General features: G+C 43.2%; 1 protein-coding gene across 2 annotated transcripts in view; it reads left to right on the top strand.

The window, feature by feature from the left end:
• The first annotated feature begins 1,084 nt into the window (after nt 1–1,084).
• Nucleotides 1,085–17,538, top strand: part of ash1l (ash1 (absent, small, or homeotic)-like) — a 32,608-nt gene continuing 16,154 nt past the window's right edge. For both annotated transcript variants that reach the window (XR_014210432.1, XM_082185663.1), the window contains exons 1-11: nt 1,085–1,243; nt 2,104–2,200; nt 6,339–7,137; nt 7,817–12,191; nt 13,946–14,663; nt 15,166–15,339; nt 15,431–15,525; nt 15,887–15,960; nt 16,317–16,362; nt 16,516–16,624; nt 16,759–16,965. Coding sequence is in view for 1 of the 2 variants with exons in the window: in XM_082185663.1 (XP_082041789.1) it covers nt 6,550–7,137; nt 7,817–12,191; nt 13,946–14,663; nt 15,166–15,339; nt 15,431–15,525; nt 15,887–15,960; nt 16,317–16,362; nt 16,516–16,624; nt 16,759–16,965 (6,386 nt within the window). In the remaining variant the exon portion in view is untranslated. The remainder of the gene's footprint in view (nt 1,244–2,103; nt 2,201–6,338; nt 7,138–7,816; nt 12,192–13,945; nt 14,664–15,165; nt 15,340–15,430; nt 15,526–15,886; nt 15,961–16,316; nt 16,363–16,515; nt 16,625–16,758; nt 16,966–17,538) is intronic.

Raw genomic sequence — 17,538 nt, 5'->3', positions numbered from 1 at the left:
GATTTTGATTAATCTCAGTGGCTGCATCTGAAATTGCATACTTCCCTATAAAGGTGAAAAACAGTATGTGATGAAAGAAAATTGTCAGAATTCACAGTATTCATAAAAGAGTTGGCAAAAAGTACCCAGATGACCTATTACTTCCTTCTAGATTCTGCATACAACTTTTCTATCCCATGAGGTCACGGGAGAGGATTTATGAATGGCAGTGAAGTGACATAACTGATGCTGGTAGGTCACGTGATAATGACAACATGGTGTAGTAGCTACATCCAGATTACACTCATACTACAAACATTCATACTATATAGAACATACTTTTCTAGAGGTTGTTAAGTTATTACTTATTCAAAATAAGTACCTACTCAATAAAGTATGTGATTGTGGACGCAGCCCAAGACTCTCTTGAATTTATCAACTAAAAAGATTTGTTCAGTGGCCCTTTCTGTAGTACCTCCTTACGCCAGTAGGTGGCGCCAATTCAGTGAGTGAGTTTTGTGAGTCATTGAATAATTTACTGAACTGACTTGTTAAAAAAGTAGTTTAACTGAAAGTCTTATTATTAATTAATTAGTCTTTAAACATCACATGAATCACTTTCAGGGGATAAACAATCTAACAATGACAGCCAATCAAAATCCACCTTACAACTTTGTTATGTTCTTGATGTGAATAAGAACAATTTGTTCCACTTTAAAGATTAGTTCAAAACAAACAACTATTAGTTGCTGGTCTCCTAATGATGGATTCTGCTCACTTACTATTATTACACAACCCGCCTCACGGCTACGATTCCCACGGGAGTCTCGATATTTCACTGTGGGTAAACACTGCCACGAGCGTGCGACAACACATGACCCTCTTTTTCAGGAGTCAATCGTTTTGTGATTCATTAAACGTGTAACTGCTCAACATTTTCATCCGACGAAAACAAATATAGCCCGTATGTTGTTCAAATGTCTGTAATTGAATATGCCCCGTACAATTGAGCAGGGAGAAAGTGTCGAACAGCCTTCTTCGACAACTGCCCTCGACTCCCCTCCCTTCTACCCGTCCCCCTCCTTTCCTCGCCTCCCCTCCCGCCCCGCTCTGACTGTGAGAATGCCCGTGGTGTACTGACAGAAACGATACGGGCTTAGCAGACATGGAGGCCCGATTAACGAGAGAGGCCCATTCCTACGCGTCTGAGCTCGACTAACGCTGACCCGGAGAGGGATTCGGGCGACACATCAGATTATCACGGGTAACAAGCGCCGCACACAAGACGGGGGAGAGGGTGAAGAATTTGAGGCAGAGATCCATTTCGGGTCCTCTGTTGATTCAACGCAGCAGCCGCCATTTTGTTGACAGTTCGTGTTTTTAATAACCCGTGCAAGGCTCATCCCGAAGAGGGTTAGATTTTTGTATTCTGCTTCTTTTGGTCCTCCCGAGGATGTTTATACGCGATTGTTGGATTTTTATTGACGACCGGGGCGATAAGGGAACACTTTACTAATCTGTAACACACCAACAGCGGCTGCTTCGTTACATTACTAGTCGTGTGGACGGATCGCGGGGGTTTAGCTAGCCATACCAGTAAATGTGCCTGACAGGACAGATCAGCCGTTTCATTAGAATGTGGGTTTAGTGGTACCAATTACCTGGTGTGAATTCACTCATTTGAGAGGTAGTAAACAACACAGAGACGTGAATTGAATGACCGTTGACGTTGTGTACGTGGGGTTATAGCCGCGATGAACTTACATTGCTCTGACATGTGTCTTAAAAAAATGCAATTGCAGCAAGGTATTTTGACATCCCGTTGTAGTAAGAGTCACAGTCTAATAACTTGCTAATAATGTTTGATACAGTCTAGTTTTTGACATATACAGTAGTGTGAGGTTAAGCTCAAGATATGCTCTTTGCTAACGAGCTATGCTAGCTATATTAGGATCATAAACCGTGACCAGTGCGCCTCACGTAGATAAATATCGTAATTTTTGCGGGGTGCCTAGATCTACAGACCAGACGAATATTTTGTTATGCCATGCATTGGTTAGAATGTTCTCCCGAGAAATGTGACCGTTTTCCCCTTTGCTTTTTTTTTTTTTTTGGCCATATCAGCAATTTCAAGATAAATATCCAAGCGACCATGCTGTTGCGTACGAAGGGAGGATTTTGATCGCAAATTATGTGAACGCCGTTCTGGACCGCTATCAAGGTGAGTAGCTTGTTAATTTTTTCTGTATTTTAACTGCAATTACTCAATAAGTTGTTTAATCCAGGTGGTTTGTTTATTAGTGCATCAGCTGTCAAAACAAGTGAGGAAAATGCAGTATTTTGATGCGTAACTCGCGAGCTTTGTTTGTTGTTGTCAGAACGTATGGTGTTTAGTAAGTGTTGCGGTATTCATGAATGAAGGAGTTCTGGTTTTACGTGTTCATAATAAAATACCAGGTTCATAGAAATGAACCTCCAGTAGCACCTGCGAGTAGATCATCCTCAGTTAACCTCACTTACAATAGGGTTCATTGCACATGCAAATTGCGCGCGCCTTTGCTAGGTCATATTTTTCCCATTGGAGCAGATGTCTTGAGTAGCGTAGGAAAGTGTAGAAAGTGGTGTCTGGAGCCTCTGAACCACCTTTGACCTCTGACTCCGCTGTCAATGAAACCTTAACTAAGCTTCCCGCTGACTGAGTGCTGTTTGAGTGGATAGCCGTGATTTCAGGCATTTAGCGCAATCTTTTCCGATCACAAACTAAGACGCATTCTGTTTGAAATATGAGTGCAGATTAATAGCAGATCCCAATGCTTAGCCTGTGGTAGAGAAGTTTAGTTTCGTTTTGTGGTCCTTTCCTATCTGATGCTACCTTGCGAGTTAGTAGATAAATAAATCTAACAGTTTCTCTAAAATAATAGACACTTAAAAATGAATGAATATCATTTTATTAGATGAGTAAAAGTAAAAAAAAGTTGTATTAAAAAAACAAACAGATAGCACATGCACAAGTCTGCTTTTAATATGCCTTTTTAATATGTAGACACTTTCTTGTTGTTAAACATTAACATTCATAGTTGATGTGCTGAACTACACTAAATTACCCTAAAAATTATTTTGAGACCTGTTGGTTAAAAATAATCGCAAAGATGTCTAAATAAGTGAAGTTAACTTAGTGCTAAGAAAAAGTCTAGACATAATTTGTTTGCGGATTCCACTTGGCTGGATATTGTTTTCTAATGCAATGACATTCGAGTGTGGATAGTTCACCTTAAAATTATAGTTCTGTCATAATTTATTACTCACCCTCAAGTTGTCCCAAACCTGTATGAGTTTCTGTCTTCTGTTGAACACAAAAGATGATATTTTGAAGAATGTTGGTAGCCAGAATGTCAGAATTTTCATTTTTGGGTGAACTATCCCTGTGAGTGTCTAAATACATTACATTTTGGGTCGGCATGAAACAAAATTCACCTTACTTTCTAAATGCATGTTATTGATCTTATTGTGACTGATTCATCCATGCATGTTTCATTTTTTTTTTAAATAGTTTTTGAGCTTGTAATTTTTAATCAATGTCATAACTACATTTTCCAGTGAAATGACAGACGTCTTTCTGGTGATGCCAGACTTCTATAGTCATGTCATTCACTTAAACCCCACCCCTTTTATACAATCTTGTGCAAGCTTGCATCCAATCAGCTCCATCCAATCTGTAACTGATGAATAGAACTCAGTCCCCGCCCTTTTTAAAAATTATTTTTGATAATGTTTACCTCAGATGTAGGTCACAATACGGAAAAAAATGTGTGGCTACTCCGGTTGCATAGCAACTACACTATGCAAATAGTAGCTTAAAAGATGGTTTTGAATAAAAGAAGACATAACTGCATGTAAAGGGAAGAGTGGGAAATGAGAGGAGATGATAATTGTTTGCTGTAAGTCATCTACACCATATTTTTAATAGCTTTTAGATGCAATTTGCCAGAGTTTTTTCTCCTTGCCATCTATTCACCCTAAGGCTCACTAAATCTCTCAAACTTCAACTGCTCCACTGTCTCTCAATTTGTCCTGCAGTGTTTTTTGGCCGACTGGAGGTTGTGGTTTTCAGTACTCATAGAATAAACGAGGGCACCATAGTTGAAGAAAGGCTGTCCAAACACACTGAGTTAGTATATTATATCTCTATGCTGCCAAAACAAGCACAGATTAAAGAGTCATGAATGACAGGTGCTGAAAGAGCATGGATGGAGGAAGCAGAGCAATCGATGACTTCAGAGTAAAATTTTTGTCTGTTGATAAATTCGCTTTGTTACACTGAGACAAATTGCTTAATCAGGTCACACTTTATTTTAGTGTTCATGTTTCCATAAATAACTGAAAAGTAGCTGTAATTAACTATATACTTGGTGTGTCATACTTGGGTAACACTTTATTTTACAGTGTCATTGTTACATATGTTACATTAGTTATTACATTAGTTATACATGTAGTTATTACTATAACTACAAATTACTACTATAGCCAGAAATTATGCATAATTACATGCAACAAACCCTAATCCTAACCCTATAGTAAATACATGTAGTTAGTTACTTAACATTACTCAGTACTTAAATGTATAATTACAGTGTAATAAAGACGCCTTAAAATAAAGTTTAACCCATTTTTATTAGTGCAATTATACGTAGTTCACATTGTTATTAGTATAGTAATAAACTATAGTAATGTGTAATATTTGTAACACAACTAGTGTAAAATAAAGTGTTTTAGTTGGTTTATTTATTTTGTTCTGGTAGCTCAACTGGTAGAGTAACAGCAACAGCAAGAGCATGTGATTCCTATAGCATCAGATACATAAATGTAAAAGTGTTGGATTATTAGCAAACGATAGCTTGCTGCAATTCTGTCCAGTTTTCCCTCAAGACTTTTCCCGCAGCCATTTTACAATACAAGGTAGCATTTATTTTTGGCATCTTCTCCGCAAAGAGAGGAGGGACAAGAGAGCGAATAACACAGTAACGAGAAGCGGAGTACGACCCAGAGCGCTGAGGAAATAGGGGAATGATTGTCACTAAGGGAGGGACGGACCAGGGAAAAAAAGACGGAGGGAGGGAGTGCTAGGGAAATGTGTTTTCGATTAGCAGAAGCACAACGGCTCTAGTTTGACCGCTGTACTGTTAGATTTCCAAGTGAGTGTTAGAGGGAGACTGAATGAGTGAGAGGACGAAGAGAGTGACAGAATGGGGTGAAAGGGTAGGTCGGACACAGAACAAGCGAGGTGTGATTTTTGGAGCACCATGTGTGAAACGAGAAGGGGCGAATGGAAGAGTGTTTAAGTGAAATGGGGTGAGTAATTATAGTAAACATAGAGAAGTTGGAGTAGAGAGAGAGGGAAGGCATGACTCCAAGTTCTGTAGCCAGATTATAGTTGTGGTGATTTCACAGAAAACAACTCTCTCAATATAAAAGACCACCACTAATGAAACAACACTCCGTAAAACGGCTCTCTGAGCTTTTTCTCGTGCCGAGCTCTAAACGGCCGTAACCGTACATGTAGCGTTCCATTGACCTAGGCGTTCTTAATAGACTTGTGTAATATTTAAACCATCACTCTCAGTGGGGCATAAAGAAACTGTCCACTTCTGTTGCTCTGCCCTCTCTTTTTCCTTTTCTTTCCCGGCCTTTCATTCACTCTCTGTGCTTTTCTGACTGGAAGTCATAAAAAGGGCTCGGAAAGGTGACTGGATCCTCTGTCTCCCAGAGGACCTTTTATGCTGAGGTCACCGCTCGGTCTCGCCTCCCAATGACTTGACCCTCAGAAAGCACCTGTGGCTGGCGCGGTACTAAATTACTCAGTGGCCTTTTGTTTTGGAGGTGTGTTAGGGGCAAAAGGTTACTTTTGTCAAGCCCCCAGTACTTTTTTTGTACGTTCCCAAAAAGTTTTATATTATCCATGTAAAATTGTGCTTGAAATAAAACTCATTTATTAGAATATGAAGCAATGCAGTTGTAAAAAAAGTTTTCTTCAAAAGCCTCAATGATTCATAAAAATATTAATGAAATGTGTTTAGTTTTTTAAAGTAAATTTGTGTCAGCTTTATGTCTGGCAACATAGGTTATCATTCAGAGCCACCAATAATCAAAAGTCTGGGTCAGATTTTGGATATTAGTGAATTGCAGCTGTCTAGCCTTTCTATGTCCTTAGTTTGATCATTCAAAGTCAGATTTGTGGTGGTAGTGATCCATGTTTGCAAAGCCATTCTGTGTTAATAATTAAATTAAAGGTTAACGCTGTCTTAGAAGTGTGGCTTATTTGTCTTTTGGTCGTAACACCCCCTCTGTTTTTATCTCCACAGTTTGAAGGTGAGAGAGCTGGGCACTTGGCAAGGGACGACATTGCCTCAACCCAACAAGGATTTATTTCCGACCTCTGCTACACCCCCCTTCCCCTTCCCCTCTATTCAACTTCCTTCCTCCTACCTGGCATCTGGAAAGTCCTCCTGTACCTATACCTGCGAGTAAGAACATCCTGTCTCCCTCAAGCCCCCCTTGTTCCCCAAATCACCAATGGATCAGAGGACACAGGGGGGGGCCTCTACGCCACCTCCGCTCCCTGCCAATGCCCCCCCAACAGAACGTGAGAAAGAAGGAGTAGGAGGGAAGAAGGATGATGAAGAAGAGAAGAAGAAACGAGAGAAACCAAGAGATGGAGCACAGAGTGAAACTTGTGGTGCTGAAAGTGGGACTAGTGACCAGCAGCAACAACAACAGCAACCCACACAGTTCTCAGTCAAAGAAACCAGTTACTCTGAGGGCAATGTCAAACTCAAAATAGGCCTGCAGGCCAAACGCATGAAGAAGCCACCTAAGATCCTTGAGAACTATGTCTGTCGGCCAGCCTTCCGAGCCACTGTAAGACATAGTGGAGGCAGAGGTGGAGGGCGTGGTAATCGTGGGGCTGGAGCCATTGATGGGAGCAGCCACACTTCTAGCCCAAGTCATGGAAAAGAAGGAGAGAAAAGCCCCTCTGTCAACAGAGGAGCACCTCTATCATCTACTGCTCCTGCTGCTAAATCTCCCTCGCCTTCTCTTCCTCCTCCGCCTGTTTCAGCCAGCCAAGTCACTCCTGTGAATGGAAGTGCTCCAGCAAAAAGGGTAAGGTTAACTTGTCATGCATTAAATGTCTAAGAAATTGTAAACAATGAAGAGACTAGCTGAAATTGCATAACAAGCATCCAGTACAACAAACCAACAGGGATAAGGGATAGACAAACTCAAATATCCCTCTCACTACACTTTCCTTTCACTAAACTGTGGTTTCATTAGATAAATAAGCTTTGCTCACTCTTCTCTCTCTTCTCTCTGTCTGTCACCCAAACTCTTAAACTTTTTTTTTTTCTTTTCCTCATTTCTCTGTTAACTATGATTTTCTGTTTGACCCAGAGTACTTTGTTGTTCACTCTTAGATTTTGTTTCTTAGACTTTGTCTCAACTCTGTCCAAATGTCTTTTTAACCCTGCTTCTATTTCTCTATTTCGCACACATATTCCTTCTCCCGTCTCTTTCTTTGTTGTCCTGCTGCTGTATTATTAATTTGAAAGAAGAAAATAAACAAGTAAAAAGGGTCCAATATTCAGTTAATGAACAGGAATTTTAGTGGCATAAAACATAAAAAAATACATAAAATTTGGTATTTTTTCTAATAGCTTGGAGAAATCCAGCACAGTTAATAATGCATAATTTCTTTGTGTTCCATGATTTTCCATATTACATTGAATTAAATGTATGTAACAGTGTTTCTGTGACTCAGTATTTTTTCTTTATATACATATAGGGTCCTCCAAAACTTGCCTGTAAGTCTGAGGGAAAAGCTGATGTAAAATCTGTTGCTTCTTCAGAGAGACCCCTTAACCTTCATCGCCCCATGACAGAAAGCAAATCACACTCCTCTGGAAAGAAAAACCATGTTCCACAAACCAACTCTCCCGCCCCATCGCCACCAACAATGCCCCCAGCTGCCACATCGCAACAGGAACCCAAAACAGATGGGATCTTAAAATCTTCTCAGTACAATTTTTCTGAGGGGCAAAAGGAACAAGAAAGAGGAATTTCTGCCTGGGGTACCCCTACTGTGACAGAGAAGCTTGCTCAGCTCATTGCTACATGCCCACCTTCAAAGTGCCCAAAGCCGAAAGCCCGGAAGGTGTCGCCAGCTCCAGCACACAGTAGCTCACCCCCCTTAATTTCTAATCTGCAGCGCCCTGAACGGGCTATGGCAAATAGGAACACCTATTCCAGGGCGGTGCACCTTGCCCCACCACCACCTGTTTCACGGCCCCCAGGTCGCCCATATGGTTCCAAAAACAAAGACAGTATCCTGGAAAAATTTTCTGGTACCTCTAGAAAAGAGGAATCAGATGGACTTTCAAAAGGTGTCACCAATAGCAACAGCAGCACAACCACCACCACTAGTTCTGTTCTGTCTCAAAACAATAGTCGTTTGACAACGACATCCACAAATGATAGCACTGACAACAGTACCACCAATGGATTAAAATCTCGTCTTGGGCATTGCCCATCTCATTCTTCCTCCACGGCTTCTCTTTCTTCACCAATATTTTCCTCTTCCTCATCCTCCTCCTTAGAGAGAATAGGAAGTACAGGATGTCACATAGGTTTACCAGGCTCCCTAGCCTCATGCCCTATAGCAAGCCCCTCCCGAATAGAGGAGTTTACTGAGAAAGACAAAGAGCGTGACCGAGACAAAGACACAGACAGTCCCAGAGATTTAAGTAAGGGCTCCACTCCAGCCATGGCAGGGAAGCAAGATGCTAAAGAAAGGTGTCCTTTGTCAGCTCCTCGAAGTGAGAGGGGTAAACACAGTGAGAGCTCAAGCCCAGTCAAACGTAGTCCCAATCAGGAAAGTCGCGTTAGTGGGGTACCAAGTCCTGCTGAGTCCACCAAATGCACTATTTCACCTTCATACCCTTCTGGTGCCAGCAGGAGCCCAACACCACTATGCGATGACATTGGGGCTGCATCTCCTGCATCACCAACTGAGCAGGATTCAAAGCCTCTTAAGAAGCGGCGGGGACGGCGACCTCGCTGGACGAAGGCGGTGAATCGAACCCACAAGTCTTTACTTGAGGCTGCTTCTAACCATCAGAAACTCACCACACCAATGCCCTTAGGGCTGTCATCCCTATCCCCTGTTCGGCGTCCTGTGGGACGGCCTCCGAATTCTAATCTCATGCCCCCTGTTGTTTCAGAACTTTTTGAATCTTCACCCAAGAAGAGGGGACGGCCCAAGAACAAAATGCCTCGGTTAGATGCACCAGCACGTGGCCGCACCCCAAACAAACTGGCACCCTCAAAAGTCTACTCCAGTCTGCTCAAATCTAAAGAAGAGCAGGATCCCCCTGTTTTGCACCCTGAAGTGGACTTTAATCCACCTAAACCCATGGCAAGAAAGCGAGGGCGCCCCAAGCGCTTACCTCCAACCCTTCCACAGGAAACCCAGCCCCCAACACTTGCTCCTGAGTCAGGGGATGCTTCAGTAGGTGAAAAACCTTTTCGTAATAAGGGCAATGGGCAGCTCATCATGAAGACGATCATAGGCAAAATCAATAAAATGAAGACAGTAAAACGAAAGAGGCTCCTCAGCCAAATACTGCTTGGGCCGAAACCAGGGACTGAGCAGGAAGGCTCCAGAAACAGTGGGCCACCAGGAGCTCCGGCTGCTACGAAACCACAGTCTCTGTCATCACTTGCTGCTACATTTGGGGGCAAATTAGGGCCGCAGATCAATGTTAGCAAAAAGGGGACAATATATATGGGTAAAAGGAGGGGTCGTAAACCAAAGTCATCAGCTAGTCTGTCTCCAGGTGCCCCCACACCCCCTCCGGAACCATTCTTGTCGCCAAACACTTCTTCCCCACTCCATCATCACCAGTCGCAGACCTTGCAAAACCAGCAACACCAGTTACCTCCGTCTGAGGTGTTCCCTTCCCCATCACTCTCACAGTCAAGTGGAGGTCAAAGTCCCATTAGCGATGCTAGCTTTGTTGAGCCTGGCTCAGTGCATTTCTCATCCCACCCACACTGCAGCCATTCCCATCAGAGCCACCACTCATTCTCCTTTCCCCCACCTACTTTTTCGGCCCCGTCTGCTCGCACTGTAGGGAGCACCACATCATCCACAGCACACCCATCTCAAAAGAAGTCTTCTTGCCGGGGTTACCACCATCACCACCACCACTACCGGCAACACTACCATTATCGAAAGTTTTCTCCTCCAAGGCCGCTATTGCCCACGTCTCCTGCTCCTCTGAGTGAGCTGAAGGAGGCCACTCCTTCCCCAGTCAGTGAATCGCACAGCGAAGAGACGGTACCCAGTGACAGTGGCATTGGAACAGACAACAACAGCACCTCGGACCGTGGTGAAAAGGCTGGTTGTGCAAGTGGCTTAGCTGGTGTAGGAGTCTCACAGGGTATGGCAAGTGGACTCTTAATGCCTGGTGTCATTGGTCCAGCCATGGGAGCGGGAATGGGACTTTCTTCAAGAGGAAGGAGGCGGCACTCATCTTCAGTTCTCTTGGAACGTCCATCACCTACACCCTCTCCACTTGGAGCGAGGGCATCACCTGACCCAAGAAGACCCCACCCAGCTGCTCCATCATCTGCTTTGGTTGGACATAAAGAGAAGCACAAGCATAAGTGCAAGCGTCGTGCACATGGCTGCCCTAGCTATGACAAAATAAAAAGGCAAAAGCGCAAACGCAAGAAGAAGTACCTTCAGCTGCGGACACGCCGACAAGACCCAGACTTTTTGGCTGATTTGGATGAGATCTGTGTTCAGCTCAGTGATATACGAATTGCTCATCGCACACCTACACTTCGTTTGGGTAGCAGCTTGGGTCTGGGTGCTGGGGCAGCAGGACCGGCCCGTGGGTCTGGCTTGGGAAGTGCCAGAGCCAGCAGCAGCCTTGGAGGTGGAACCAACCCGCCACCCCATCACTATCTACATAGAGACCTCTTGCCCACCATCTTCAGGATAAATTTTAGTGGATATTATTCACCCCACCCAGCCTACCCATGTGATTCACTTCATTATGTCCGTAAGCCAGATCTTAAAAAGAAAAGAGGGCGACCACCTAAGCTCAGAGAATCTATATCAGAAGTACCGTTTGTACCTGGGTTAGGCTTTCCCCTGTCTAGCGGTGGTTTCTATCACCCTTCTTATGGTGTCCCATACTCTTCTGCCCCACTGGGACTTGGCTACTATCGGGGTTATACCCCTGCAAGTGCCCTGTACCCCCACCCCCATCACCAGACTCCCCACTCTGGCCCATCCCACCATGTTCATTCCCCCTCTTTTCCTCCACCTCCGCCCCCTTCTTATGTCCATCATCATCACCCATCCCACCTGCTTCTTAACCCCTCCAAATTTCACAAGAAGAAACATAAGCTGCTTAGGCAGGAATATCTAGGTGGTGGTCGTTCGTCAGTACTCTATCCTGCAATGTCGTCTGAGCTGTCATTTGGCTGGCACCACAAACACAAGCATAGACACAAGCACCGTGATCGTTGTGGAGAAGAGGAGGGTGATGATGGTGGTGGAGTTGTAGGTGGCAGAAGTGGAGGAGGGGAGGGGTTGGGAGTCGGAAGAGGGGAGCGAGGGAGTGTAGAGTCCCTTCAGCGCTGCCGGTTTGGGCGAGATGGCTCTGCTGACTCCAGTGCTAACAAACAGACAGCTTCTGCCAACTCTCCTTCCTCTTCCTCCTCATCTTCTGCAGAACGGTACAAGCGTAAAGAGGCCTCTTTGTCTTGTCTTGGGCCTTCACGACTGTCTTTGGGCAGCACGAGCCGGGGACATCACCCTGTTGACTCCTGGTTTAGAATGGGAAGTTCTGATACTGATTACTCCAAACTCTGTAGAAACCAGTCCCTTTCTGGGTCTGGTGCATTCTCTGAAGGACATGCGCAAAATACAGTGGAGTGCTCAGAGAGTGACGAGGAAGATGCTGCTTCCCCCATTGAGGAGGCAGAAACCAGCCACCACACCAACTTGTTTGCATCTGCACTATCTCGAACTTCGCTCAAGGGGAGTCGGAGCAAAAAAGGTGGAACGTCAGAGAGCCCCAGCCTTTCACGTTTGGACCGGACAGTGAGAAGGGATCGTTCCACATCTGCAGAGAGGAGAGAGATGGGTAAGTGAAAAATCTTATGAACTAATGCTGATATTGATAAGCCTATTAAACTTATAAACCATAATCATAGCGCAAAAGTATTACATTACATCCATGTTCAGTTCAGTAATGCCCTTGCATTTTTTTTACATGTTGTTTTCAACCGACTGAATGCAAATATGAGCCTCCTGATGTGACCCAAATTTAGTTTGACATTGTCAAGGTTGCAGAATTAATGCAGTGAAATGTTGTCACTCTCCAAATATAGCTTTACCTCGGCGTCCTTCATAATTCTGTGCTAAAATTTTATTGGACGTCACTTGTTTCAGTGCATGCTGCAAATTTATGATTAGTCTTCAGTACTTCCTGTCAGTGTTCTGTATTGATTTCAAGGCCTGGTCATCACCTCAAAAGCATTTTGAATGACCTGTTTAAAGCGGTTAATACAAGAATAATACAAGCTGCAGCTTGTAGTTAAAGGTCCTACAATACATACTACCGAGTATATACACAGAATGGCTTGTTGCAACTTAATTTCTTCTGCACTCCAATAGCAGTGGGATTCCAAATAGGCTACTTGCATATACAGACCTGGGGCTAAATTTCTTCACGCTCACATATAAACACCTGCTCAAATGTTACAGTACTGAACCAGGTAAAACAGAGCAGTTTTCATAACAATGCAGCTTCTCAGTCATGCTGGGATGGATGGGCAGTGTGTTTGTGTATATGTGTTAATGCATAGAGGATCCCTAGTGAGACAGCAAAGTGTAGTATGTAATCCAGGATTAGAGCTCAGGACATGAGGTCATCCACCGGTCATTGACTGCACCATTAATTCACGGTAGCAGTGAGAGCAAGAAACTGACGAGAAAGAGTAAAAGAGGAGGATTAAAGGCTAGAGGAAAATAGGACTGATTAAAAAAAAGACTAAGGCTGTGAATAAGATGTGATTGGAAGGAAGAGTTAGTTGATGAATTGGTGCCCATATATAGTTAGTGGTGCTTGCTAAGGCAGTCATTAATATGTGATTTGAGCAAAGAGCTAACCATAAGTATTAAACTGACTTGTAACTCGTCTCACACAGGAATTGTGGAGAAAAAAAACATTGACTGATGGAACGATAAGATGAATAGAACATAATAGACTAGACTGTGTTGAAAGTGAGTTAGACTGAGATTAAGTTAATTAAAGGGATAATGGAGGATAGAGGAAACACAGTTAATGAGGCCCTGCACACATGAATAGATGATGCTGCTTTTTTTGCTGAATCTGTGAGATGATTCTTTTCTTCTACATCAGAATTTGGCCACTGGGAGATGAGGAGATAAATTGGATTACAGATGGTGTAGAAAAGATTATCAAGTGCCCATTCTGTTATTTGCCTGTTAATAAACTTGTTCTAAATAAAGATAATAATCTAATCACGAATTTCTGAGTTTAGCTTAGTCAGTGGCAGGATGCTGTTTTCTGTATTGAATGTTGCTCAGCGTTCAAAGGATACAAAATTAGCCAGTCAGTAACAGTAATTTGGTATATATGTGTGTGTGCTTTTTTATTTAAATGTAATTTATTTTATCCTTTGTTTTCATTATAATTGTCTTTGTTGACTATGAAATCAAATTACATGAAAAGGGATTTGCATTTAGTCATTTTAACTGCTTGATTACTTGACATGCATGCTATGGGACCTTGGATGATAGATTGAGTTCTTGTTTAATTGTTTGGCGAAAAAATTTCAGCCACTCAACTCTCCTTTTGGTTTAATCTCATAGGGAATGTGTCTGGCATGCAGAACCGAGGTGGTCAATCCAGTGTTCCTGAGGTCTCTGAGGGTCCCCATCATCGGCACCACCACCCTCCTTTATCCCTCTCGCACTCTTCCTCTTGCCTTACTCATTGCACTCTTGACCAGCCTGGAAGTGCCGCAGCTCTCCGGCCCACCAGTCGCCAGGCTAGTCCCTCCACATGCTCCTCCCAGCCTGCATGCGGCCTTGACTCCCCCCCTTCGCATCACTCCCATCGGCCCCCTCCCAAAAACAACCTGCACCATGTCAACAAGATCCTCCGTGCAAAGAAGCTCCAGAGGCAAGCACGCACAGGAAACAACGTAGTGAAAAAACGGGGTCCGGGTCGTCCCCGTAAATATCCGCTGCCCTCGCCTCCCCCATCACCATCACCACAGGCATCTGAACAGGAGAACCACCCGTTACCTGAAAGGCATAGAGGAAGTGTGCTCTGGGAAGGAGACACCGTGGTTGATGTCATTGAGTCTGTAGTGCAGAGCCAGCGCAGAAAGGGACGCAAGCGGAAACGCTGGGAGAGGGAGACGGAAGGAGGCGATGAGGAAGAAGAGGAACCGGAGGAGGAAAGAGAGGCGGAAGAAGAAGAAGAAGAACATTCAGCTGCTAGAGAGGAGGATGTGATGCCGAGAGTTAGAACAGAAGGAGGGAGGGAATGGTTGACGCAGGAAGAAATGCATTGTTTTCGCAGGTATGCTGTACAAAATACACCATTCAAATGTGTGGGGTCAGTACGATTTTTTTTCAGTACGCTGTTCTTTTGAACTTTCTATTCATCAAAGAATCTTGAAAAAAATGCATCACAGTTTCCACAAATATATTAAGTAGAACAACTGTTTTTAATATTGATAAGCACATCACCTCTTTTCTCACAGTGTCTGAAATGGCTCGATAAAGTTTTCAGTTTTGCTAAATCCCTCCTTTCCAAGAGCTTCCTCTGCTCTGATTGGTCAGATGGCCCAGTCTGTTGTTGGTTGGTCTACCACTTGCAGCACAGGTCGGAAGTGAAACGGCCATCTGCATTTCTGAATTTTAGTTCAAAATCTGTTTAAAATCAAAATGAAATATAATATAAATTGGCCAATCTACTTTCGGGCTCCATGTCATGGTCAAAAAGCTCCCCAAAAATGCAGATTACATTTTTCATGATTTTTTCTTAATCTCATTATAAATAATTGTTTTTTTATTTGCAGTGCACTGGAGGGAAAACCTGATAGCCAGTCCTCCCCAGAGTGCACAGGCCCTACTACCGTGGAACAAGCCCCAACCCCAACAGTGACCACTCAACGGGAGAAGAGAGTTGCTAGACCACCCAAAAAGAAATTTCAAAAGGCGGGGCTTTACTCTGACGTGTACAAGACTGATGAGTAAGGGTGAACATGTTCAGCAAGCCCGTTTTATCATCTAACATTCATATCCCAGGTAAATAAATGTAACCTTTCTGCATTTCCCCATCAGTCCTCGCAGTCAGCTGCTACAGCTAAAGAAGGAGAAGTTAGAATACACTCCAGGTGAACATGAGTATGGCCTTCTACCTGCTCCCATTCATGTTGGTGAGTCTTTCCTTAATGCTTAACTTGCAGTTGTAACCTTTTAGTCTACAGATTTTGACATGCATCATCACTTAGTTTAGCTCAATGTCTAATTGCTGTTTAGTCGACAGTAGGATTTTCGACATAACATTTCTATGCTATTATTTTAAGAAATAAGCTTGTGGACTTGTATTGGTATACATCTTTCAGTGTCATTCCTAACCAGTTTATTATGTATGGCCTCATGGGCAATCAGGCTGATTAGTTATGGTTTATGAGTTATGAGGTGATTCGTTGATTCAATATTGGAGTGGGGCAGCCTCAATTTAGAGGACAAAGCGCCTGAACTAATAACTGCAATTTGTCTTTGGTGTTTGTCCAGGGAAATACTTGAGACAGAAACGCATTGATTTCCAGCTGCCTTATGACATCCTGTGGCTTTGGAAACATGATCAGGTAGCTCCTTAAAACCACATCTTTCCCTGAGTTGACTGCTGCATTTGTCATTTATCTTTTTTGCTGCAAAAATAATTTTATTAATCAGTATCTTCTTGTTTTCTAATAAACATCCTTAAAACAAGATACATTGACTTGTAAGATGAGACTTGTTTTCAGAGAATATATCATGTAAGCATAAATCTAACAATAATTTGTGAGATTTATGGAATAATAATTTGCCAAAAGGGTTATAAAAATAAACTTAATTCAGGATATATTTTCTAAAAACAAGTTTTAAGATTTAAAAAGATTTTTAGCAGTTTAATGTCTGAATGCTTGCAAAAATCGTTCTAATAAAAGATGAATCTTTGTAGCTCCACAAGAGACCCGATGTGCCTCTCTACAAGAAGATCAGATCCAGTAAGCAAGTTTTTATTGTTTTGATCACTGCCCAGAACATGCATCTGTTTTCATAAATATACTGATTTTCAGGACTGCTCTCATTTTTATATTGTGTTTTGTGTGCATGCTTGCGGATGATTTAGAGTAACGCATTAATATTTTTTCAATTAGATGTCTATGTGGATGTGAAGCCTCTTTCTGGCTATGAAGCCACTACTTGTAACTGCAGGGCGCCTGAAGACGTCAGCGAGAAGGGCTGTCAGGACGACTGTCTAAACAGGTAACAGGGCAATTAAATACTTCATTTTTGGACCAGTCTTAAGAGGCTTACATAATCTTCTATGCGCACTCATTAGTGCAGTTGTAATTCATAATGTGGATCCCATTGGTTTCTCATCTCTCTCTCTGTCTCAGGATGATCTTTGCTGAGTGTTCTCCAAGTACATGTCCGAGTGGTGAACAGTGTGATAACCAGCATATCCAGAAGCATGAGTGGGTGCAGTGCCTTGAGCGTTTCCGAGCTGAGGGGAAGGGCTGGGGGATCCGCACCAAGCAGCCCCTACGTTCCGGCCAATTCATCATTGAGTACTTGGGAGAGGTGGTCAGCGAACATGAGTTCAGGTTAGCCGCATTTTGTCTGTAAACAACAAAAATGAGACACAGACCTCAACTAGTTTGAACATGCTACAGTTTGGTATTGTCCAACCTATATTTAGACCACAATAATTTCCTTTTGTAGCCAATACAGCATCAATTTGTCTTGGGAATGACAGATACAAGTCCTGCTCAGTGGCCAGAGGGATTTTGGGCCATTTTATTGTATGTATTGGTGCATTATCATGCTGATACACGGCACCCTCACGGCACATGGTCCTCCCGAATGGTTTGGTAGTCCTTGTCAAAGTGCCCATCGAACACATTAGGGAATGCCGTGATATTGCAGCCCAAATCATCACTGATCCACCCCATGCTTCACTCTGGGCATCAACAGTCCGGATGTTAAGCCTCTTTGTAGCTTCTCCACACCGTAACTCCCACGGATGTGGGAAAGAAAGTGAAGGTGGACTCATTAGAGAACAATACATGTTTCACATTGTTCACAGCCTAAGATTTACACTGTTGGCACCAATGAAACAAACATTTGGCATTGGCACGAGTGACCAAAGGTTTGGCTATAGCAGCCCGACCATGAAT

This window comes from Leuciscus leuciscus, assembly GCF_965113295.1.
Source record: "Leuciscus leuciscus genome assembly, chromosome: 12".
NCBI classification, from domain to species: domain Eukaryota; kingdom Metazoa; phylum Chordata; class Actinopteri; order Cypriniformes; family Leuciscidae; genus Leuciscus; species Leuciscus leuciscus.
Note: the sequence above shows the minus strand (reverse complement) of the source record. Positions and strands in the feature narration are given on the sequence as shown.